Source organism: Sparus aurata, chromosome 11 (genome assembly GCF_900880675.1).
Source record: "Sparus aurata chromosome 11, fSpaAur1.1, whole genome shotgun sequence".
In the NCBI taxonomy this organism is placed as follows: domain Eukaryota; kingdom Metazoa; phylum Chordata; class Actinopteri; order Spariformes; family Sparidae; genus Sparus; species Sparus aurata.
The window spans coordinates 27,342,607-27,369,391 of NC_044197.1; the positions used below are offsets into that span (position 1 = coordinate 27,342,607).

At 39.4% G+C, this 26,785-nt stretch overlaps 1 protein-coding gene across 2 annotated transcripts; it reads left to right on the forward strand.

Moving 5' to 3' along the window:
* The first annotated feature begins 1,175 nt into the window (after positions 1–1,175).
* fam102bb (family with sequence similarity 102 member Bb) lies at positions 1,176–26,784 on the forward strand. 2 transcript variants are annotated; one of them, XM_030432789.1, is made up of 11 exons: positions 1,176–1,465; positions 6,089–6,209; positions 8,593–8,622; positions 9,015–9,131; positions 11,362–11,408; positions 13,242–13,336; positions 18,722–18,823; positions 19,744–19,978; positions 20,378–20,514; positions 21,524–21,593; positions 23,494–26,784. In XM_030432789.1, exons 1-11 carry the CDS (start codon positions 1,320–1,322, stop codon positions 23,534–23,536), a joined length of 1,143 nt encoding a protein of 380 aa, XP_030288649.1. In that variant the 5' UTR covers positions 1,176–1,319; the 3' UTR covers positions 23,537–26,784. The 2 variants fall into 2 exon arrangements, with proteins under 2 accessions (XP_030288649.1, XP_030288650.1); XM_030432790.1 differs by having other exon boundaries at positions 18,725–18,823.
* The last annotated feature ends 1 nt before the right edge of the window (position 26,785 follows it).

The window sequence follows — 26,785 nt, forward strand, 5'->3', positions numbered from 1 at the left end:
GCATTTTGGAAAACTGGACATCCGAATTGGTTTTACATATGCCTACATGATCTTTTCAAACTCAGTCATAGTTGAGTGAAAGTTAATATATTATCATAAGAGTGAAATACTCTGGTACATGAGTAAACTTCCCAAAGTATCTCATAATAAATATACTTAGACATCAAAAGTATATTTTTTGTTAATAAATGTACTTTAGTGTCAAAAGTACTAGTAAATTATACAGATATGAATTGATGAGTAAAGTTGCAATTCAATACGAGTGTGATAGCAACAGTGCCATATTGTACCACGAGGTGGCGACAAATGTTACATAACACCAGCTGGTTTCACTTCGCTGTTTAATCTCTGTGCAATCAGAGCTGCTGGTGTCCGCATTGACCGCCAGGGGGCGACGGAGAGAGGAGGCGGGCTTCCCTGAACTGTGAAGATAACAACTGTCAGTACGGCACATCCGTTTAATCCACACTTATTTCAAAATAAAAGAGACGGATGCACGTCAATCAAATTTGTAATAAATCTAACAGAAATATGAGATTTTGAAAAACCTTCTGGTCTATGCGAATGTCTATGTTTTTGGATGTTTAAGTGAGGTAAAGTTATGAGCTTTACAATTGGTTTAACTTGAACATAATACATTTCAGCATTATTTAAAAGGCCAACACCAATTTACATATCATTTAGGATGAATAAACGTAAATGGAGAGGCGCTGAAAGACCGATAAGAAGTGGATGGTGCAGACCATGCTGGACTACTAAATGTAAAATTGCATTTATAGATTACTTCTTAGAATAATAAACCCCAGGACTGATATTTTTGGCAGGTCCAGTTTTCAATTGTAAAAGGAAGAATACTATGGTGTAGAAATACTCTGTCATCTATACAAATGCAAAGTATTAGCTTCAAAATATACTTAAAATACCAGAAGTGAAAGTATTCATTATGCAAAATGATCCATTTAAGAATCATATACTAGTATCTTACTATTACAATAATAATAATTCAGATAATAATACATTCAGAAAAAAAGTAGTATTAATCTGTTGCTGAGGAAATCTATACTTGATCACTGTCCTACACCTAAACATGAAATCTCTTCCAAAATGCTTCCAAGTCTGTGCCTCTATTTTGACAGGAACAGGAAGTTGCTCGCTCCCTCGCATCTTCACTTCCGTTGATTTCACGGGCTGAGTGTTGTCACCAGCAGCAGCTTCACCATCCTCCCGCAGCACAACACTGTCCGTACCACCACACAATGGGCTGCAATGTCAGCGACGGGCGAAATTAGAGCATCTTCTCGACAGTGCTGAATCTGTGTATGGATTTAATGATGATGAAAAAGAAGAAATTCAAGTTCAAGGTGGACTTTGAGCTGGACGAGCTCTCCTCGGTCCCCTTTGTTAACGGTGTCCTCTTTTGTAAAGTCAGACTGCTGGACGGCGGGTTCTCCGAGGAGTCTTCACGGTGAGGATGTTCGGTGTGAACACAGTCGCGGAGACGGAATTTGCTGTCTTCTATCTTACAGGTTGAATCGTTTCAGGAGTGTTCGTCTTCAGTGTTACGTTATTAGCTAACCAGCTAACGGGCTACACGAGTGACGTTTGAAACAAGCTAACGTCAATCAGTGGTTTGACACTATAACGGTGTTTTGGATGTTTAAATCCAACGGTCCCCTTCCAGTTAGAGCTATTTTAACTGCCTGTTACTTGACAGAATTGTTAGCATTCACTGGTCAAAACACACATTAGCATGCTCTGTAATCTGCATTAATTAGTTTTCATTATCGAGGCGACATCTGGGTGCATTTCACAAGCTCACTTCCTCGCTGGTTGTGGAATTGATTTCTTGAGCACCCAGCTGAATTGACACGTAACTGCCACAGAGCTGAATACGACTCCTCTATCTATTGCACCCGGATCAATAGAGTCACTTACCGGTATGTTCTGCGTTGTCTATGGCCCCTGTTTGGCCATATAATTATCATTGAAGTAGAAGGCAGGTGTCTGCTGACTGTCTTCTTAATCAATCTGTCATTGATTATCCGATCAGGCAAATGCGAGGGCAGTGCAGAGATGAAAACATCTGAAAGTCAGCTGCATCAGTGCAATAACGCTTTCCCAAGTCATATCTGTGTTATAGATGACAATATAGTCCTGTGTAACTTAAAGGATGAGTGTCATACCATGGCTGTCACCTGCTAGTACAACTGAAACTATAATGGTGTTGCCCTTACTACAATATAAGGATTGAAACAAAAACAAAAACAAAAAAAATCTAAAATAGTGGAAACCAAATACTTGGCGTCATTATAGGCTGGATTTTGTTGGACCAATTGTCATTATTTTCAGTTACTAAGTTAATCACTCCAGTAACTTGGTGTTGATTTGACCTGTTCTTTTAACGCAGCCGGCTATGATTTAGCACCAAACATACCTATCATATCAAAATGCCTGAAATCATCAGACAAAATATCGTCGTTACTGGCATATCTGTGATATATCAGCAAACCGATGGACCGGTTGTGCTGTAGTCCACAGCAGCGTCATGATACTATTGTTGCGTTTCGACAAACGAGAACGTAAATTACAGTTGAAGTAGCAAATGAGATAGTAAGTCGCAAGTGAGACATAAATGATACGTGATAAATGCCATCATCATGATATTTTGAAATCTCTTCAGAAGCACTTCATAAATGTACCTCGATATTGCTTTTGAAGGGAAGACTATTGGTACTTTCACAAAATATTAACAAAATGAGATTTTTGCTATGTAATTGTCAGTAATGTGGAGCTAATGACTCAGTGGGTATAAGCAAGTATAACGTAGAACAGGCTGGTAAGATCAGAGAATTACATCAGTTTACTGGAATGGGGCCTTTTAAACCAGGAAAAGACGACACTCATGCCATATCACAATAATACAATTTCCGATCGTCTTACAGTGTCTCACACTAATTGTTTAATGTTGATATATTGTCCTGCCCTAACCTCTAGCTGGAAATATTGTCTGGTTAATCTGAATGGACGGACTGAAACTATGTGTCAGATGACAGAAACGTGGTGCTTTACAGATTATGGTTATATGTTTGCACTGATATGATTGTTAAAGGGAAATAGAAGATGGGATACTAAATAATTGACGATGAACGCATATCACTGTATACCTGTTACTCAGGGTCACTCTGTTGTCCACAACAGTGGATCTTATTGACAGTCATCTCCTCTGAAACCTGTCGGGTTTTCACTCATAAATTAGACCGCTTTTCTACCGTAAAAGCACTTGATTTGGAGTGAGGCTGTAGAGATTAGATTGCTTGGCCCTGTTATATAACTAGGCCTCTGTTTGCTCTAGAGTAAGTAGCTCATAAAATGGCTAAATGTGTTGGACGTGAATCAGGATGCCTTTAAGGTCGTGGCATTAGGGTCATTTTAATATAGCAACAATTGTCTTTAACACTGTGAGATGTTCTTTAATCCAGTTACTCAGGTGATGAAGTTCATACGATAGACAGTCAAAGTAAAACATCCCGTTCTGGCTCTGCAATACTTTCGCTTGCAGAATTTGTGTGTCATAAATTAGATTTCCTCTGAGGCAGTTTGATCTGTTGAACCACTAACCTATGTTTCCTCTGACGTTCTTTTGACTGATCCCAACTGTGAGCGTAAGGGAAGTGAGGATTGTTGTTTCATGAGCCTTTCTTTTCCTTTGGTGTGGCTTGTCACTTGGACTACACCATTGTTTCTGCTCAAAACAAGTCTCCCTTGTTATATGCATTTACTTTTGTTGGAAGAACCTTTATCGATGACAATCTTTGTGGTGCTGCAAGGGACAGGAAAACCTTGCATCAAATCCATGTCAAAAAGATGAGTTTTCTGTGTGACAGTGCATTTGTGAGAGAGTTTCTGCTGCAGCTGCCTTTAAAAGGAGAGCAGCTGTAGTCTAACAAGATAGCTGACCCATGTATAGAGATGGGAGAGACAACTTGTGCTTGGGCTTTAAAGCAGACTTAGTCACACTCACTAATAGTATTTAGCTGAGCTGAGAAGTGCTGTGAGTTACGGTACGTGCGATTTAGCAAGAATTCCCAAAGCACACACAGTGTCCAGCTGGCTGGGAGTTCCCTCTCCGACTCAGGGAGTTTCACTCTTGGAAATGTATCAGCCTCAGGATGAAGTCAGTGTTTGTAAAACATTGGTCACGCATCTGTTGCCTTTTATTTATAGTGAGGCAGAGACACAGTGCATAACACGAGCCTGTTTAAGCAGTCAGTCTTAACCGTCTTAACAGGAATCTACACACCCTTAATGGTTTAAGTATTATGTCATCAACGCTCACGTCGCACGACAACATTTCTGTCTTTATCCTTCACTCTTTGCATCTTTTTGCCACTGCCGCAGATGCAAGCGCATGACAACATGTCATAATTTGATGCGTCACTGTGATGTGTGCTGGTTTAGTGAGGAAAACCATCAGCTCTGTTTGCATTTAAATCCAGCAAATACGATTTAAATGAATGGCATTTGGGGTGTCTTAACAGAAGGGAGTTGGTTAGGTGAGTGGGAGAGGAGAGGACGCCAGTGAAAGAGAGGCCATCTGGGGTATCGTAATGCTGCCCACGCACACACGCTTCTCCCTCTCACTTCGTCTCATCCTTTCACTGAGCGTCGACTACACCTCACTCTCATTTTAACCTCTAGTTGTTGGCTGAGGATGTGTTCACGCGTGTTTCTCCATTATTCTCATGCCAAAACGAGCTACACATAGCGCCGCAATCTTTGGATTCAGCCATCAAATGAATGAATAGGTGAAAACAGGACTGTGACAAATTAGCTTCTTTGTTAAGTGGCCAGAAAAATCAGAGGCTTAGCACATAAGCTTGTATTGGCAACTTCAAATCCCTAGCCTTAAGCAGGGAAGAGATGCGATGATTGTTAATCCAGTGCTCATTCAACCCAAGTGGTTTTCACTGTTATGTAATAGTGATATTAAAATTAATTAAATGAAATTGTGCTCCCACAGACAGATGATGTGATCAGGCCAGCAAAAAACAAATGACAAAGCAGGAAGTCAGTGGTACTCGCCCAAAGAAATTTGCCAGTCAAATCATTGTTGTCTGACAGCAGTTTGTATGGTTGAAAGTAATGCTGCATGAGAAGGGTTGGGTGTTAATTATAATTTGATACCACCTCCAATAGATTTAGTTTTTTTGGTACAGTTACAAAACATTTTTTATTCACATGCTTTTAAGAGTTTAAACATTTCTTTCCAAAACCATTTTGTATTTTACAAAAGAAGCCCTTAAAGAGTTCTTGAATGTTAAACTGGTCCGTCAGAATTATTTATCTGGATCAGCACCAAAAGTTGGCCCAAGACTCATCCTCAATCCAAATTTCGTGGAAATCTGTTCAGTAGTTTTTATGTAATCCTGCTGACAAACCCACCAACAAAGAAATAGACACGGTTGAAAACATAACCTCTTTGGTGGAGGTAATAAACAAGATTATTAAACTGTTCGTATATTTGACTTTTAATTAGCTAGAACTTACTATAATTTTTTATGATCGATAAATCTTCAGTTATTTTCCTGAACAATCAATCGGTTGTCTGGGCCATGACATGTCAGAAAACGGTCAAAAATGTTTTTTCCACAACCCAAGGTAACATGCTCGAATGTGTTGTTTTGTACACAACCCAAACATATTCAGTTTACTGTCGTCAAGGCATGAAGAAACCAGAAAATATTGCATCATGTTTCCAATACCCTGTTCTAAAGGCGCATGCTGGTTTGTATTCTATTCTGGTACCAAGTCAAACATCTAATGAGCATGTATAATTTGAGTTGTCCAGACAACAAAAGCAGGTGAAGCAGCTCTTAAGCTGTAACAGAGACATGCTCAACTGATTGAGCTACACGAGGAGTAAAATCCAAATTCTGCATCAGTCCCTCCTCGGTTTAACCTGAAAGCATTATTTATTATCTATTATTAGCCTCTGAGACCACAACATGCAGCAACACAACAAATGCATGATATCTGATCTTGCAGAATGCTTCAAGGCAGTCTAAGTCTTTGTGGTTTGTCCTTACAGGGAGCCGGTGCAAGCCAACTGTGTTCGATGGAGGAAACGGTTCTCTTTTCCCTGCAAGATGAGTGCCAATGCAGGGACAGGTGTACTGGACCCTTGTGTGTGTCGTGTGTCTGTCAGAAAGGTACAGTATGAAGCTACTGAGCTCCATATTTCAGACTTGAGATATAGATACCTACATAGTGTTGTTGATCAATAACCTGATGTTTTTCATGTGAACATACAAAGCTCAGGCAAGGGCTTAATGTGAATATAAAGGTTATTGTTCTTGTCAGTGTAAAAACAAGGCTGGAGAGGAGAGTCTTATCCTTGCTAATAAATGTGCTGTACCCAGCTTAAATTCTGGTATTGGTTACATAGACTTTAATGTGGCAAATTGAAACTTGAGAGTGAAATGTGAACTCTAATACAGCAGTCAGCAAGTACAGCATGAAGAAGGAAACAGCCTCCTCACTGTGAAATCTGTTGCCACTCATCCTTTACGTTTTTTTTATCCTTTCACACATGTGCTCGTGATATTTGATTATGTATTGTTACCTATAACTTAAGTAAACCTTCCTGGTAGAATGCATCTTGTGCATCCATGTTGTCTCTGCAAGCTATTTTTGGGATCTCGTGCCGTTTTTTGTTTTAGGACACGAAGCATGTCATGTACAGAACCCGGAAAAGCCTTTGTTTGTTTGCATTTATAGTGGCCCTTTTAACCAGTATTTTGGTATTGAACTGACATTTTAAGCAGTTGCCTCTTGCTACAATTTGGATTTTGTGTTAGAGCTAGGGATGAACCTAGCACTCGTTTTAAATGCCTTTTTTGTCATCTGGGATGTGAAAACATCAGTTTTTCTCACATTCAGTGAAAGGAAAGTTGCTGGGCAATAAATCCTTTAAAATCCATTAATTCGAGTTTGTGGTTTAGGACGATTTTAAAAAATGAAAATCGATTTTCTCTTTAACTTGCTTCGCCGCTGCTCCCCAGGGGCTCCCGTAGTTCATAGTGGGCTCCGCCCTCCCTGCATTGACTTTCCACAGAGAAGCAAACACAACAACATGCAGCAAGCCAAGAGTTTGTTCCTAAAAAGGCACTGTCTTGTCAGTCGCTTGGTTCTGCAGCATCAGACCTCGAACAAACCACGGTCCGCTGCAAAGTTTGTTTAAAGGCTTTTGCAACAAAAGGCAGCGGACCAACACATTAATTTCAGTATCTCAAACAGACGCATGCATCATATGAGACACTTGTTGTTCACTACAAAATGCACAGGAGCACAGCAGCCCACAAACACTTGCTAAAATGCCGGCAACATTAAGAGTCATTTAATCATTGTGTTCCGTGAGAAGAAAGGGTCCCGGTGCACAGCTTTTAAAAATGCAGTCACATTGCATATCGTTAAAGATATGGTGCCCGTATACAGTGTAAAAGCCGAGGTTCATCCACATGCTGAAAACTGTCGACCCCAGGTTTGTGCTACGAAGTCACAACAGGGTATGATGTCTCAAGCCAGAGGAAGGAAACAGGCTCATCTTCCTGTAAATATGTAAAATAAAGACAGCAAGCACACACCTCATGTCCTGTACATCTACCAACATGTCATGTTTACTATGCAGTGTATGCAGGTGTTTAATTTAGTTTACATATCTTCAGGGATATAAAATACTTTTTGCAAAAAAAGTGTTTGATGAAAGTAATGTTCACACTTTATCAATCCCAATATAGAAACTGATCTGTTTTTATAAAAACAAACACATTTTTGTTTACAATTATTTTTTTAGGCCATATCGCCCAGGCCTAAGTTCAGCTATAAAATCCAAACGCATCACGTAGCATCAGAGTAGACTGCAGAAGAGAGGGTTTCTACCACTGTCTGGTTCAAAAGTTGTTCAGAAGACTTCCGACAGTCATCACCAGAGAAGAACTGTCGGACCCTGCCTACGCATTTCAGTTGTCATGCTGCCCTTTATCTATCCCCCTGAAATGTTTTCATCACGGTTAGTTTTGTGGACATTTGAGATTTAGTTTGTATGCATTGCTTTGTGCAATGACACAGAAAAAAAAAAAATATCAGTGATTCAACTTACAAAATACAAGCCAGCTCAACTTCTCGAGCAATGACTCAAATCGTCAGCTTTTAGTTGGCAGCCCTTTTTAAGACCTTACGTTATGTAATTTTTGTTGTTATATTTGTAATATTTTAATGTTGCAGTTAGGGTTACACTAAATCACATTTTCACAGTATGATAACATCTTGCAAAACGTTTTCGGTATTACCACACAGTACCAGGACTGTGAATATGAATCTGTCTCTTCACTTTGATGAGAAAAGTAAGTTTAGCTTGACTCTACAAATCAAAGTATATTGGAACAAAAATAAGTCTCAAACACATTGGATGATCAGGTGGTGATCACCAATGCAATGTTTTCAACTTAAGACAAAGTTAAGCATGACTTAAGCATTTTAAACTTCATTGATTTATGTGTACTAATATTAAATGTTTATGCTTCTATTTTCCAGGAGCTGAAAGGTGGGAAGGCATATGCAAAGGTAAATCCTCACATACCAATGTTATCCAACCCCCATCCCCTAAGCGAACCTCCAGGTCACCTAGATTTACAGTAATCAGCCATATTTATGTAGACAGCCTTGTAAGCCCACAGCAAACAAATGGCCGTCTCTGCCTGCAGGTTAACTCATGTAACTGTTTGATACTTATTATTTACCAAGCACGCTGAGCCTCCTCTTGTGGACTTTCTCAACTACATTAAAGCTTTTTTCTCCCAAACATTTAATTTCAGAAAACATTCATTTCAGATTTCTGTCATGCTTTGACCGCTGTCATTTTACATCTAGAGACTGTCACATTGTGCTGGACTGGGCAAAACGTGAGACTCCTGAGAGTAAACAAAGTTCACCCAGTGTCATTCTTTCTCCTTCAGCTTGGTTTTGCGGATCTGAATTTAGCAGAGTTTGCTGGCTCAGGGAATACAACCCGCAGATGTCTGCTGGAAGGCTACGATACCAAAAATACTCGCCAGGATAACTCCATTCTCAAGGTAACATTGAAGCTCGGGTGAAGCAGCCACACCAAACTGATTTGACTGGGTGAGGAGGTTACCTTGGTGTTTTGAATACAAACCATTCCTGGTATTTTTCTCAACTAGCAGCTAGGCACGCAAAAGGTTTTTGCATAAACATCAAGGATTGCTTACAACAACAATGGCTGGGTTCCCAGTAGTCCATTAGATGGTAGCCAAATAAAATCTTTAGGTTACAAAAGTAACCTTGGTTCTCTGATAACATGAGTGAGGTAAGTGCCTTAGAGCCAGGGATACTGTAAGGAGCTCCAGGCAATTTATGTGGGTGAAACGAAAGTGAGGACCCCACAGCCCGTTCACAATTTTGCCCTCATGGGTGGCTCCCCACCCCTGCAGTGATGTGTTCGTCAGACCACCTTCTTGGCTAGGACGGGTACCTCAACTCAACTCTATTTATAAAGCGCTTTAAGCAGCCATAGCTGGAACAAAGTGCTGTACATGAAAAGAAATAGAACATGAAACATAAAACATAGGAAACAAAAAATAAAAGAAATAAAAACAATAAAACAATAAGAATTTTAAAACAATAAAAACAATAAGACACTAAAACACTAAAACAAGAGCAGAGTCTAATGCTGGGTTGAAAGCCAAGGAATAAAAATGGGTTTTAAGATGTGTTTTAAAAATGGATAGTGAGGGTGCTTGTCTGAGATGGAGCGGGAGGAAGTTCCAAAGTTTGGGACCGGCAATGGAAAAGGCTCTTTCCCCTCTGAGCTTCCGCTTGGACCTCGGTACCTCCAGGAGCAGCTGGTCAGCTGACCTGAGGCACCGGGCAGGAGCGTAGGGATGGAGCAGCTCAGAGAGGTAAGGCGGGGCGAGACCATTTAAAGATTTAAAAACAAATAAAAGAATCTTAAAATGAACTCTAAAATGCACAGGCAGCCAGTGGAGGGAGGCCAGAATGGGAGTAATGTGCTCCCTCTTACGTGCTCCAGTTAGGAGGCGAGCAGCAGCGTTCTGAACTAACTGGAGACGTGTGAGGTACCATTGAAATCCTATGTGTGGAAAAAAAATGGGGAGCTTCCACTGATGAAGTGCTGCCACACAATCCACCAAAACCCTCACCTGACAATGCCTATGATGTGAGCAGTCCAGTCTCAGGGAGACAATGCAACGCTGAAAGCCTCTCGTGTATAGACGGCCTAAGGGGATTACAACTATAGCTGATGCCATCAGTCCCAGCAGCTGTAGGCATGTTCTGAAGACTAACAAATTTTCCCTGCAGAAAAGGGCCAGGCATGCCAAAAATGCCTTCACTTGCTTTGCTGACAGGTAGGCTTTGAGGAAGACCATGTCCAGGGTCAGACCAATGAAAGAGATGCTCTTATTGGGAGTCAGGATACTCTTTTCCTGATTCACTCTGAGCACTAAGCTCTCCATGTGCAGCAAGAGCATGTTTTTGTGCTCCAGTGGCCCCGACCGGACCCCGCAGCCAATTAACGTATGTGGCAACACGTATGCCCTGCTTCCTGGAAGGTGCAATAGTGCACTTGACAAAAACTTGAGGGCTCAAGGAGATTTCTAATGACAGGACCATACACACGTAGGTTGTACCAGGGAAGGCACATCTCAGGTACTTCCTGTGGAGAGCATATACTGTATTTGTATATGAAAATAGGTTGACTGAAGTGAGCCAGTTGCCTGGGCACACAATTCGCAGCAGGGCAGTGTGTGTCAGCCTTCTGAACCTTAAAAACCTGAGGTGTCTGTTTAGGTCCCATAGGTCAAGGACTGGGCAAAGCCCAGTTCCCCACTTTTTCAGCATGGGAAATACTTTGAGTAGAAGCCACATTGGCTCTTCTCCAGAGGTACAATCTGTATTGCCCCTTTTGTTAACAGCGACAATATCTTCTGTTGGAGTACCTGTGCTGAATCCCGGCGAGCATGGGAATAAATGATCCCCATAATTAGGCTACAGCCATTGTCTTCTTAAATTTGTAAATTGACAAAACTAATGAACCAAAAAGAAAACAGAAAAATCTCAAAATTTTGAGCTATTTAGAGTGCAGATTACTCATTACTTAAGAGCAGTTGGTTAATCTACAGCTCTTCATTGACTTTTGGATTTGCGTGTATATGATTCATGTTCAGTACAACTATGCTTGGACCAAAACCCCTTTGCTTTAGAAAACTAATAAATGGTAATTTAAACCTGAATCAATTAACAAGCTTCTTTTTCCTTTCTTAGGTTATCATCAGTACACAGCTCATGTCTGGGGATCCCTGTTTTAAAACGTAAGTAAAAGTAAAATATTATTGAACTTTAATATGGAGCTGAATCTGCTTTGGTCTGCAGTTCGTATTGTATGAGGCCAGATTTCAAGAGTCTTAACCATATAATCTCAATCAGATTGGAAAAACAATAAATTCCATTTGTTTGTTTACTGAAAAAGCTTGTTAATTAAACTATTCTTGTGCCTGTGTTCGAGACTGAACCTGCTCAGATTTGGATATTCACAAACCCCTTGAAGACCCCACTGAAAAAGAAAAATCTGGAATTATCTCCTCCTCCTTTTTGCTATTGGAAAAGTCAAGTGAAAATTGTAGTCCACAGAAACATTTGTGGGGCAAAACAAAATGAAAATGACTGAAGTAGCTGGGGACCAAGCGAACAAAGCCCACAAAATGGCTCCATCAAGATTGTTATACAAATCGCTGGTAGACCCAAGATCCCAAATCGATTTGAACTGACTGAGTTTACATCCTCGACTCAGATTTCATCTTCAAAAAGAGGCCTAATATCTTTTCAAGTCAGTTTCGGATCCTGGGGCTTCCGGAGAAGTCCCCATCTACTTCATTTGTTCAGGCGAATGCTGCAACACTGTTTTGATACGAGGAAGATACTAGAAAGGTTTTGTGAACTATATTTGAATTTTTGGGTGAACTTATCCTTTTAAGAAAACAACACCAACCCAGTGACCTGGACCAGACATTCATTTAAAGCCATCTCTTCTTTGTTCTTTAAGAACAAATGTAGATTGAGCACCAATGTGTAAATTTAAAGCTCCTGTTTGTAAGATGGTAAAGCTGACGCTTTGGGTTTCCCAACTCGTCAGATACTGACGCTTTAGGATTGTGGGTCGGGTCGTCCACTGTCTGAAAGCGTCAGTATCTGACGAGTTGGGAAACCCAAAGCGTCCGCTTTATCATCTTACAAACAGGAGCTTTAAAAAAAACAAAAACAAACCTAAATAAATCCTTTTAAAAAATCATTCTGTACTATGTGTCATAATTTTGACATCAGATCTGCTGCCGACTTCATTTGTTTGGGAGCTCTTCCAAAGAAAGCTGCTGTAGGTGTGGCACTGACATCTGTCAACATTGTGCTTTGTGAGACTTGGAAAAGTTTCATGGGAACCAAATGACACAGTACTATGCAAGCCCAAATAACTACAACTTGCATGATAACTTTTCCATGGCAAAAGCATTGATATCATCTGCGGAGTAATATACTTAATGTTGTCATACTAATTGTTAGGGCCATACAATAGGGTAAGAAAAAAATCAAACTGGAATTACTTTGACAGATATTAGGGTATGATTCAGAATTAGATGGAATGGGTTTTTGCATTTGTAGGTCAGAGCATCTCTGCAGCACTACGGTACTTCATTAAAAAGCTGTGTTGTAATGGGATTTCACCTTTACCAAAAATTTCTGCTTTTTATTTGAAATATACTTTTCAGTGAAAGTACAGGTCACATACATGCGTTCAGAGAGTGAAATGTTGCAGAACCCAAGGGCAAAATTTGACCTAAAAAATATTTAGTGGCCTGTTATGCCAAAAGCTGCATCTTGAATTCCAACATGTATTTAAATGCAGAGTATCTCAGTACAGTACCTTTACTTTTAGCCTTAGCTGAATACTATTCTGAATGCAAAATTTTACTACCCAACATAATGGGATTTCCCTTGATCAGTGTTTTAATGATTTCTTGTCAATGTCTTGTTGTTCTTGTCTTTCTCACTGTCTTTGTAGTGTTGTCTTTCTTAAGAATGGTTTGAATGATGAACACAATGAAATACAAAAAAGGAGAAACAAGGTCTCATTGTCTTTCGTCTGTCATCAGGCCTCCCTCCACAGCCACAGTGATCGGGATCCAGAGTGATGGAGAGAGCCTGCTGGAGGAGAGGAGGGGTGGGGACGCACAGAAAGGCTGTTCTGGTGAGACCGATCACGCCACATTACACTCCTCTGCTCTGCTTAGTCATCCCACTGGCTTTTACAGACATTTACAGACAACTGATAGCGCACATCTTCTTTGCTTTGGAGTTGTATTCCACTTTCTTATCAGACACTGGTTCTCTGATCAGCTCTCCTTTGTTATGTCATGTTCCTGCCTAAAATTTGTGTAGATTTATGAAGGAATTATATGGATAGCTACAATCTTCCTCCCAGCATTGAAATCACAAGGCTGAAACTGATTTTTCATTTTTGCTTGGGTCCCATCTGCATAGTTGTGTAAGCTGTCTTTGCATGAGTGGAGCTGCTCAAAATCACATCATCTGTTATTGCAGTATCAATTTCAGCTATATGTGGCTATGTAGCTAGCAGATTGAACAAATTGATGGATTTAAAGTTATCTAATATAAAAGAATTCAGTTACCCTTATCATCTTAGAATGTCAATAATTTAAATTTGCTTTAGTAAAGTACTGGGGGGTATCATTGGTGTAAGTAGTAATTTCAGATAGAGTGCTCTGTTATATTTAATAAATAATTGCTTCATTACAGTACAGCCACAACAAGCGAATCTCAAAAACGTACAAAATGAACTGTAGCGTAATCTCTGATTTACTTGCTTCCTTGACATAATTAACCACAGAAAAGTTAAATTAAATTGTGTAGAAAAACACATCAAAGTAGTTTTATCTTATATGGATGATATTTATTATGACAAAACCCATTTTTAACATAGGGTATTCGAATTGTTTTAATTGAACAGTCAACAGATATGACAAACAGTAATGAGTTCTCAAAACACTATCGAATATACACTTTGAAAACCAATAATAACATAAAACAAAAATATATAAATGGAGGCAGTTACCAATATTAAGAGCTCAAAAATAGTTGTTGTTTTTTTTCATTATAGCATGTTTGATATGAGCCTATTTGTTCAAGTTCCTTACTGACATTTGAACTCTGCAATGTGATTTCAGCTTCAAAATGTATGACAGTCTTTTACAGCACTTTGCATCAAACTATTACTCAATTCAATAAAATAAAATTGTTTAAGGGGAAAAAAAAATCAGGTTCAAATTAAATCAACTTAAACTTGTGTTTTGGGAAAAGATGCTCCAATGTATAACAGTCAACTGGATGTGATATCTTTGTAATATTACCAACATTATTGTTAGCACTCATACATAATGCCCGTGGCAGAGATGAAGTAAGATTTCAATTAGTTGGGTTAATTAGATTAATAAAATATTAGTTTAAGTTGTATTTTTTTTTGAAGGTTGTTCACATTTCACCATAAGTTATCTGGTATGATATTTTGTGACTGTAATGTCTACTAACTCCTAAACTGAAGATAATATCTTTATTACAGTCCAAAACATTTAATAAAAAGAGATTCAATAAATGTGTTTTTTTTTCATATTTTTAGTTCATTCAGAGCTCATAAATACACATCACATCATTAGGACACCTACAATACATGTATTTCTTGCTGCTAATATAAACAAACCATTGCATGCTGCTGCTTGTCATTAGCTTGACAAGTCTCAATTTTCACCAGGGTTGTTAACCAACAGCTAAAGGAAACCGCAGAGAAACTATATAGCCAAACGTATTTGCTCACCTGCCTTGACTCGCATATGAACTTAAGTGACATCCCATTCTTAATCCATAGGGTTTAATATGAAGTCGGTCCACCGTTTGCAGCTCTAACAGCTTCAACTCTTCTGGGAAGGCTTTCCACAAGGTTTAGGAGTGTGTTTATGGGAATTTTTGACCATTCTTCCAGAAGCGCATTTGTGAGGTCACACACTGATGCTGGACGGGAAGGCCTGGCTCTCAGTCTCCGCTCTAATTCATCCCAAAGGTGTTCTATCGCATTGAGGTCAGGACTCTGTGCAGGCCAGTCAAGTTCATCCACACCAAACTCTCTCATCCATGTCTTTATGGACCTTGCTTTGTGCACTGGTGCACAGTCATGTTGGAACAGGAAGGGGCCATCCCCAACTGTTCCCACAAAGTTCGGAGCATGGGATTGTCCATCTCTTGGAATGCTGAAGCATTCGCAGTTCCTTTCCCTGGAACTAAGGGGCCAAGCCCAGCTCCTGAAAAACAACCCCGCACCATAATCCCCCCTCCACCAAACTTTACACTTGGCACAATGCAGTCAGACAAGTAGCGTTCTCCTTGCAACCGCCAAACCCAGACTCGTCCATCAGATTGCCAGATGGAGAAGCGCGATTCGTAACTCCAGGGAACGCGTCTCCACTGCTCTGGAGTCCAGTGGCGGCGTGATTTACACCACTGCATCCGACACTTTGCATTGCACTTGCTGATGTATGGCTTAGATGCAGCTGCTTGGCCATGGAAACCTATTCCATGGAGCTCTCTACGCGATGTTCTTGAGCTAATCTGAAGGCCATATGAAGTTTGGAGGTCTGTAGCGATTGACTCTGCAGAGAGTTAGCGACCTCTGCGCACTATGCACCTCAGCATCCACTGACCCCGCTCCATCATTTTACGTGGCCTACCACTTTGTGGCTGAGTTGCTGTCGTTCCCAATCGCTTCCACTTTGTTATAATACCACTGACAGTTGACTGTTGAATATTTAGGAGCGAAATTTCACAACTGGACTTGTTGCACAGGTGGCATCCTTTTACAGTACCACACTTGAATTCACTGAGCTCCTGAGAGCAACCCATTCTTTCACAAATGTTTGTAGACAGTCTGCATGCCTAGGTGCTTGCTTTTATACACCTGTGGCCATGGAAGTGATTGGAACACCTGATTTCAATTATCTGGATGGGTGAGTGAATAATATAGCGTATCTATGTTCTATGTTCAATACTCTATGCCGTAGTGTATCAGTTACCCAACCAACTGTTTTTCAAAGCTGCAGATGGTGCTGACACTGCTGTCAAACTCTATGAAATCAGCCTTTGTCTTTTGTTTCCTAGGTGACTATTGACAGGTTAATTAATTTAGCAGAGGATATTGATCTGTACTCATGTCTCTGCAACATGATGTAATCAAACCTATGTGACTGCAATTTATCCACCATCCAGCATTATTCTTCCTGCAACTGCCCTTTTCTGCTACATTTCACTCCTGTTTCACCCCCCTCTTGTTCTCTGTGTGTGTGTGTGTGTGTGTGTGTGTGTGTGCGTGTTGCCTGCTCCTGCTGGAAGCTTCAGAGTGTAGTGCATTTATAATTTAAACTAGTTCTCTTTTAGATTAGCTCCAATCTGCTCTGACCCTGTGGGCTCTCACATGGTTAAAAATAGGTCTGTGTGCAAGCCCGTCTAGGGGGGTTGTGTGTTTGCATGGGCACACCACGTGTGTATTCGTCTGCTGAAGACGATGCTCTTTCCCATCAGCATCATCGTGTCTTGGTTGTGCATGTTTGCAGTGTATGTGCTGGTGTGTTTCTTGTGGTGTGAGCAGTCTCAGATCAAATGAGAGGTTTTGTATATTATGAGCCATTATGGTGCATTATTGAATTGTATGCTTATCCTCCAAGAGTATGAACAGGACAGGACATTTATCTCATGAGATATTGTCTCAACCCTGCATAGGGTCTCCACAGGAACCAACTAGCTTCCATAAATGCATCAAAGTAAATCAGTAGATTCTGTTGATAATATATACATGGGATCTTTGGATTTTTCACAAAATAATTACTGGAAATCTACCCAAAAAATTATAAAGATTATAAGTCCTTATAATTATTTGTTCCAAAATATATATTTTTTCTTTAATGTATTATGAAATTAAGGTTGATAGCACAATGTAATGGCTATAGCATACTAATAAGCCTAATAGCTACCAATGACTAATACGTTTTGTTCCCTGTAAATGTTGCTTTACCGCTGCAATTTTGTGACAAGGCACAAGACTCCCGGGAAAATGAGCATGGCACCATTTCTATCTTCTTATACATCTCCGTGATAGACTAAATGAAATGTTAACCTCATGTTTTGGCCTGCGTCATTGGTAGTTCTCAATTTAAGGGAAACAGAAAATGATACAGTTGTCTCTCTTTACCTTCATTTATTCAGTAATGACAAATAAAGTATTTATTTATGTATTTTAATTGGCAATTATTAATGGCATATTTAGCTAGTAAGTTATTAAAAATATGTTACTATCTTTTTGTGACCTTCTTTTCTTAATCAGTCGATAGATATACAAACATTTTTTCAGGAAAACTTGTAACATATTTACATCCCCAAAATATTGGAAAAAAGGGGGACATTTTTGGCCCATCGCGCAGTATCAGTTTATATCGCTTTGGATATGGGTGCTATTTTCTTCTGTGTTGCAGTGACAGGGGCCTTTCCTTCCTCTTCTGCAGACACTTGAACTCTGAACCTTTACTGTTTGGCAGCTCAGCCTTTTACTAGTTTGGGTACTTGACATTTAAAATGGTGGCACGCATGTGCATGCTTCACATGGGTAAGGGCAAAAAGACTCAAACTGAAGAAACTGTTGTACATGCCATTTCATCTTACATCTTACTGCGTTTTTAGGTCATTTTTTCATACATTTTTTGTTGTAAAAGGCACATTGTGTATAATACATTATTGGTGAACCACCTCTGCTCAGCTCCAATACTACAAGATACTGTAATAGAATTGAATGAGTTACCATGTGATTCCCAATCTGTCTTTGAATGCGTTTATTTTTGCCACAACCCATGCAGAGCTACTGCTGTGTCCAGATACCTTCCAACTGTGGTCACTTGCTCAGTATGCTGTACTAGAGGACAGCGTGTGGGAGGCAGAGAGCAGTTTTCTCTCTTGTTGGAACTGTTGTCTGTTGGCAGAAATAGGCATCAGCAACTAATATCGTACTGTATTTTGGTCGGCATGTAATATTACAGAAACCATCTTTATGCCTGTGGTCTCAGTTGAAACCTACACAGAGATTTTATTCATATAAATTCCTGGAAATTTCATGTCATGTCTGTGTAATCTGCAAGGAAGAGTGTTGACACACATAATTGACAATTTAGAAGAATGGGCATGGTGCAGGGAGGGGCTGCGTTTTTCCGATTTTTACCGTGTTGCTGTTTAAATCTTTCGTTGAGCACAATCGACCACAATCACCTTGTTCAGCTATGCCTGCTTTTATCACAAAAACACGATCCATACCACAAATACATATGGCATGGTGAGCTGAGAATGAGCCATGGTAAGTAAACAGAGTAGGCCTCTACAGGTTTAGTGCTTTGGCACCAGTGTCTCTCTGACTATACTGTTTGAGGAGGCACAAGAAAAGCTGTACATGTAGTGTTTTTACTGAAATGATGGTGGGTTTTTAGAGCGTTCAGGCCTGACTGTCTCCTCTTTTGTTTTTCTCTTCTAGCAGAGAGTCGAGAAGGGAAGTGTCCAGTTGTTTCTGACGATCTTGGGGGCAGCTGCCACTCCCGAACATCCAGCTATGCCAGCCAACAGTCTAAACTCTCAGGTAAGGGGCAACCCAGGTTCAGAAAATGTAATGATTTTTGTTCCGATTTCCTGTTCTTGACCTAACAAGGATGGATGGTTATCATTCTGACCATTTTTTAATGTAAATATAGTTGTCCAAACTGGCTTGGAGAGTGACAGACAACTAGTTGTCGCAAGCCTTTACTACACAGCGCTTATCTTTTGCTCTCCTACAGTCATTCTACTGGAGATAATGTGTGTGAGGTCAAACAGTGCAAAGCGTTCGACTAAGGAGAAGGGAAGTGATAAAATTATTTTCCTGTTTTCCACCAGAGCAGCTCAAACCTGAGGCTCGAGTTTCCATTAATGGCAGATCAGATGACTGTAATAAAAGATCGGAGGACGTGGAGAGTGCACTGAGAACAACTCTAATGACCCTTCAATTCTGAATTTGAAAGTGTACTTCCTGCCACATATAACTCTTGATAGATTTACTTGAACCACATATTAGTGTGTGGGAAATTTGCGCTTCCATGGCTGTAGTGAACAGATGCCCTGAGAAGTGTCTTGCTGGAAATGGCTTCCTGCAGACACGAAGAGCATGTCAGTATGTGGGTGTCACTGCACTGCTTTAAATCTTTTAACACACTGCTCGACAGAACAGCAGAATTAGTTTTGTGGGAGAAAAAAAATGCTGTTTATTATCATTAATTCACATTCATTTATGAATCAATGTTTTAATTCAGTCGTTAGGCTGTAAATCTGTATCTTCTCCTAGGATTGTCTTCCATAAGTACAGCAATTATTGGAGTTTTAATCTGCATATCAAATTGCCCCTCTGTCATTAATGTTTAAATGCAGATGAGAGTATTGCTCCATAAATCTGTAATGTTATAAATGTATTTGAGGTTTAAGAACTATTATTATTATTATTAATTAAAACCTTTGCCAATCTCTTAGGCTACAGCACAGGTCACTCTCGCTCCTCCAGCATGTCAGAGTTCAGCCATCGACGTAACCACTCAGTGGGCAGCACTTCAACGGGCATCGGCAGCATCCCAGAGCCCAGCGAGGACCGGGACAGAGAACCCAGACCCTGTCCTGCTCTACCTGAACACCCAGTCCCAACAGCCACCACTAGCAACCCAACGGGTACACCAGTACGGAGTGCCTCATCGTGTGAACGACTCAACAGGTGACTTTTAATCTTAATTGGCAAGTAGAGAGCACACGTAAATGTAATATATCTGAAAACTAAATACAGATGTACAGATTCTGTCATGTAGGTCTCTTGTCATTATAAGATCAGACATTGCAGGATGTTTTACTTTACCAAGATTTTACTTGAAGTTTTTTGAAGGGATATTTTGACTTTTTTTCCTCTTTCTTCATGAGTTAGATGAGAAAATGGCAACACGCTTATATCTGTGGATGTAAATATGAAAGTACCTCTGACAGCTTTAGTCTCCATTGTCTGCCTGCTAACAGAGATGATCAGATTCAATATGAGAAAGAAATAGCATCTTCAGTTTGTGGTGGAAGCCATTCGTTGTCAAACAGACAGAAACTTGACTTTCCTGTATCCTCCTCTCAGACATCCAGTGAAGCAGGACTCTATGGAGTCTCAACTGAAGAGAATGGATGACACACGAGTGGATGCTGACGACGTCGTGGAGAAGATTCTCCAGAGTCAAGACTTTACACCCAGTCTACTGGACTCTAGTACTGAAGGTAGGCTACTCATCCAGGGAAACATCTAGAATGACCATATTTATGAGCATTGTATATATTTCATAGCAGATTTTCCCCATCTTATATCGTATAAAAAGCTATAAAATTCAACTTTATTATCATACACTATAGTAGAAATTATAAAACATGACTTGACTGACAGGCCATTGACCAGTTACCATTACGAAAACTGTTCTATAGAATTAACTGCCAGTTATAAATTTGGTTCTAGCTCCTTCAATTTGAAAACTGCTGTCTTTACTGTTCTAACTGTAAATTGAGTAGTTGTTGAAAATCTTAGAATGTTTCCTTAAGGAATTTGTAATTCACATTGTTCATATACTAAAAACATCAACACTTAGCCTATTTATTTACCTATCGGTTCTTTTCTTGATAAATCTATCATTAAATAATAATAATAATAATAATAATAATAATAATAATAAAACTAAAGGCCCATTTAAATTCCCCAGAGCTCAAAGTGAGATTTTAAATTTGTTTCTTTTTGTTTGACCAACAGTTCAAAACCCTAGAATTTCCCTAAACAATGATATAAAAAAGAGAAGAGCAGAACATGTTTACATGTAGGAAGCTGATATCAGCTGAGGTTTGGTTTTTTAATTCAATATTGGACTCAAACAATAGAATTATGATAAGTTGCCAGCTTATTTTCTGACAGTGAAATAATAAATGCACGAAACATATCAGCTTTACAAATTGACAAAAATAAGTTGATCACTGGTTTAAACCTAACAGCCATTTTGGACAACACGATAATTAACTCGACAGTATTACCTGACCCCATGAGTCAGTCTGTACTTTGAGGAGTAGGGTATTTTCTTTCTTTCCAAGGTCTCATCCAGCTCAAAGCTAGGAAAAGGATGCTTCTGTCAATACATGATTATTTTTAGATCGCCTAGCAACTGGCTGCTCCTTATGACAAGAATTACACAGGAGGCTGTGGTTGCTCTCTGTACTGACCGCATTACTACAACGGTGTCTGTTTCAGAAGAAGGCCTGCGTCTCTTTGTTGGCCCTGGGGGAAGTACAGCCCTTGGAAGCCATCACCTTCCCACCAGGTGAGCAAGGGATATTCATTGAAACCTTACTGAATGATTTGTTCATCAAAGTAGAGGTCAACAGTTGGATCTTTTACAAACTGTTGTCATCAGCTGAACTTATTTCCAATAGTTGCCGGTGGCTGCGCAGCCTCCACCGACTGCGGGTGGAGTACGTCACCATTTTGCATTGGAGGTTACGCTGAGTCAGACCTCATCATTTGAGGGCCACTTCTCAAATGAAAAATATCTAAATCCTCTTAATGTCCTTCTCCCTCTTAATCTTAACAAATTGGCACAGACAGGTAACTGCTGCACATTAACGTTAGCTATGCAGCAGCCATACATGCACAATGAACTTTAATTAATGTCCCATTTTTCAATGTAGACTAAGCGAGAATAACATTACATCAGATATATTTTTTTTCATAAGTCATTCTCCACTTCATGAAATACCTTCCACACATTACTCTGGCGACAGGGTTAGTAAATACGGCACAACCATTAAATCTTTGCAGTCCCGGGGTAACGTTAAACATTGGAACAGCTGATTTTACCTGAGGCTGACAAGTGTGGCATTCATGTCATATCTAGTCTTGCATGGCCAGACCTCTCTCATCTGACCCGTTTTCTGTTTGTCTAGTCTCGAATATATAACGTGACACCATCACCTTATCCATGATAGGGACAGAGCGTTGAAGGTAGACAGGAAAAGAAACCAATCTGTTAACGTTACGTCACTTTAAACTTTACTTACAAATGTGGCGTTCTCTCTTCCAAATAATCCAGCCACTTGAATATTCATCCATTCATGAAACTAAATTACCCCAGGAATATGCACAAACATTAATGATTTTAAAGAGTGGTATTTAACAATGTAATGGGACAGATGTGCAACATAAGTAATTCTGGCAAGTTCGGCCATAGAACGGGCTCATCGTCCATTGTATATAGAACAGATTCCAATGACGTAATCCACTTAATCACACGTTGCCAGATTTTGTGTCTTGATAGCAAGCAATAAGCTACTGTTAGCTTTTCAACTCAAATTGAAGACTGTGTCCTGCAGATTTCTAAAGTTAATCTGCTTTACTAGCGTCCTTATTTTACTCATTACCAGTTAGCCCAAAGTGCCATGGTAGATACATTAGGAGTGTTTTGTGATCTGAGTTACATGTCTGCGAACCTAAAGTGATGTTAGCTGGTTTGGCTGGTTAGTATATTGTTAACAAAAGTGAGTATAACCTGCTATGGAGGGTTGTGTTAATGTTTGGGGGCTCTTGGTGTTTCTTGGATGCTGGTACACAATGTTGAGCCAAACAAGTTGCTGAGAGGGTGCCAACCTAACGACACCATCTGTGCTCTAACTATGACACAAAAAAATTAAAGAATGATTCTCATTCCAGAGGGCTGCTAATTAGTGACTATTAGTGAGACAGGTGAAACAAGTTGTACAGGGATGTGGATTGGACAACATGAAGTGCCATGACATCCAAAGCAAGTTGCCCATAAAGCCAATGTGGCCAACCCCAGCAGTTCAAGTTCAATCAGATACAATGTAGATATAAGGGTGGGTCATCTGGCTGACTTATCTACTCTTTCCTATGGTAAGAGAATGAGTTAATTCTAATTTAAGTTGGCCTAGGTCAAAGTTAGAGAATGGTGTCACCCCAAATGAGGCCCTGCCATAAACCCACTGCAGGGCATAGTGATAGGTCAAAATACAATTTAGCATGAATAACTCGGCTTCCATAAACTTTGCCGCATTGTATTTGATAACTGTCCTGTATTTAAAAACGACCTGGTTAAATGCAGATTTTTTTTTAAAATTTTATGCATTGTAAATTGTCAGCTATTCTGTATCATGTGTGAGCCAGTTATTATATTGTGTTGCTCAAGTTGTGTCTTCTTGTCCTCCTAGGGTTGGTGCTGGAGCGTACGAGCAGGTGGTGATTAAGCGTTAGACCTACAGTCTCTCACAGGTGGACTCACACCGCTTCCATGAAAAAGCTGGATGCTAGGCTGTGTCCATTTCAATCTGCATTCCTACAGCACACACTATACCTGAACAGAAGTGTCTGACGTGAGCACTCTGAACAGTCAAAGTTACAACAGCACCCTCCTGTGTTCACATCTCTTACACGACACTGTAGCTCCCCTGTAAGAATTTTTCAGAGTGAGAGGTGGACAGTTCCCTCAGTTAAATGCAAACAACTGAAACATTGACCAGATTGTTCGAAACACTGACAAATTTTTTACTGAAACTGTCCACTCCTCATCAGAAACTAGAAGAAATCAATTGAGCTTTCTCTCTAATGAAGGACACCAGGACGAGCTGTGTGTGCGCATCATCTATGCCGAAGAGGAGAATGCGATGCATTTTCAATACATTCCTTTTGTCTCTCCGAGTTTGTTTTGGACTACCTTTTCTATAAGGATGTCCCATTTAATATTCGCCTATAAGCTGCTAAAAAGCTGTAGACAACCTTTAGATGATATTTTACTACACAGATGAGGCATCAGTCCTGAGCTATTTGATGTGTGAACGTGGACAATGTGTTTGTCTGTGGTAAGACCACTTCTATTAGTAGTAAGAGTTATCCTGTTATCTTGAGGATGAGTGGAGAGATTTGACATGATCTCTTGTAAGGAGAGCTATATATTGGTACTTAAAAAGACAACCTGGGGAAAAACGTGCTTACTGGACATCATAAAAGTCCTTGTTCTTATTTGTTTGGCACACTGCTGAGGATTGTATTAGAACACCCTGCAGCATTAATCTGCTCTACAAAGGCAAAACGCAGGAACAGCATATTTGGTCGAAACTGAAATAAGACCTAAGTCCAGAAATTGGAGTTTTAAAAACAATCCTAACCACACTACTTGCATTATGGTTTTGCATTGCACTCCAGCTTTGCATTGCACTCCAGCTTAGAGTAACTACACTGCTTTTGGCTCTAGAAGCTGCTGTCACATTAACAGCACTGTGTCATAGAGAGACAGCCAAAGAGCTAAAGAAGAACTACATCAAGTGAAAGCTAGCTCGTGAAATGCCCAGCTAAAGAGATTTTTCCTTAGGTGTTGCCTTTAAATTAACTTAAATCCATTTTGATAAACTCACATCTTGGCAATTAATTTTCTTATTCCAAATAACTACATGAAGCAGTAGTTAAATCCTATCAAAAAGGCGAAAACACAGCTTAACCCTGCAATGGATAACTACCATAACATACTTGAAAAATATATGAGCTTTGATTGGACTACGCTTACATCACATTTAAATGTATCAAATTGTAAAGTATTTTATCACTCCTAATATAAATATATTAATAGATGTACAGACACCCAGCATCACAGCTACATTTAATTCCTTTAAATCTATACACCATCAAACTAAAGTATATTTTCTTAAACTATTTTAAAGGATAAGACAGCTGAAAAAACATTTTCTTACTTAGTACATACTGTGTTACTTCTCAAACTCCCTAATCATCCAAGTGCAGAGTTTTTTGTTTGTTTGTTTTTTTAAAAAAAGGTATGATGTAGGCATAACATGGCTTAAGATTTCTAGGGTGAAAGTAATCGACCTAAAATGTAAAAATAAAGATATTACACCGTCTGTCTTTCTCCCTGTTTGCCAGCCTTTCTAAAAAATTCACATTTTCTGTAAGTCACTGGTCTCTGCCTTTGTAGAGCAGTAAATACCAAAAACAAAAGGGGCTTTTATGATGAATATTGCTATTGGGGGGCATATATCTAATGCCCAGCATTTCAGCTACGTACCTATTGTATACTTGCGCTTTGCAACTAAGCTACATCTTTCTGCGTTGTCCTGTTGACCAGGAAGCTTACGTCAGTGAACAAATTAAAGATCCTGTGATGTTCGAATAATTTCATTAATGTGCAACTGAAGCCTACTGTAGTTTGTTTCAATTTAAGATTGTAAAGTGAAGGACTAGTTAAGTAATCCACTGCCATGAAGTACATACTCAGAAACTGAGTATTGAGACCTAGGGTAACAGTTATGTGTGTATAACAATAGAGAACAGTGTTATAACCAACACAGTCAATAAATGATTAGTGCTTCAAATAAATCCTGTGTAACAAAAACAATAATAATCTGCTGAGATCTTTGGAATCATGATGGTTTCATGCATGTTAACTACTTGCATTTCTGGCCTAATTGGAGATTAATTGCACAATTTATTCAGTTTATGAGCGAATCTGCCAAAGTACACAACATACTGTTATTACCTGGGAGCTGTCAGGCCTATGCATAAGGAGAATATTAGACACATTATAACTAGTGAAAGCAGACTGTACAGTATCTGTAATCTTCTGTCTCCTGTCATAAGCCATAGTAGAGGTAGGATGATTCCTCTTCTAGATGAACTATATACATGTTATACCAATATCTGCACAAGCGTCATCAGTGTGTGGTGTTCTAACTCTTCGTCAGTGCTCTCTGTTTTTATGTTTCTATGTTCTGCATGATTACGATGTCCTTTTGTTAGCTTGCAGAACTTGATACATCTTCATGTTTTTCCTGATTTGATATTGTGCCATCTTTTAATCCAACTATGTCCGCACTGAAGGAACAATTGTGCTCGCCTATATAGCATGTAGGAAATTATTTTGTTCTCATTACTCCATGTTAAACGCAGATGACTGCATTGTGTATTATGTAACTAAGTCAGTGTTCTCATTTTCTGTTTTTATTTTCAGCATGGTTTAAATGTCCTAAGCTAAATCACATCTGAAGGATATCATCATCTTTGTTTTTGAATCTTTGATTGCTGATACTGTGCCATATTTTTGCTAAATATTTTATTGTTCAGGACAAAAGTGTTATCACTACATAGTTAAGACAGTGGTAGGTGTATGATTTTACAGCTACCAAATATCAACTATTGCAGTTTGTGTTATTTTTTGGGATGAAAATCACTTGTTTTACCTGTGTGACACAGGTATGTTCATCTTGGTACCTAACATGTTGTTCCAAACATGGTTTCTTCTTCTCTTCTGTGAAGCTGTTGTCGATATAAAAATGTAAAATGTATTTTATGGTAAAGTGATGTCTCCGCTGTTCTGACACTGTCCAGTGTTACCCGTTACAGACTTGTTCTTTAGACCAACATTTGCTTCCTTAACAAGTGTACTGGATGCTTCACATGTGTACCTTGCACTGTTGAATAAAACAGTTAAAAACTTAG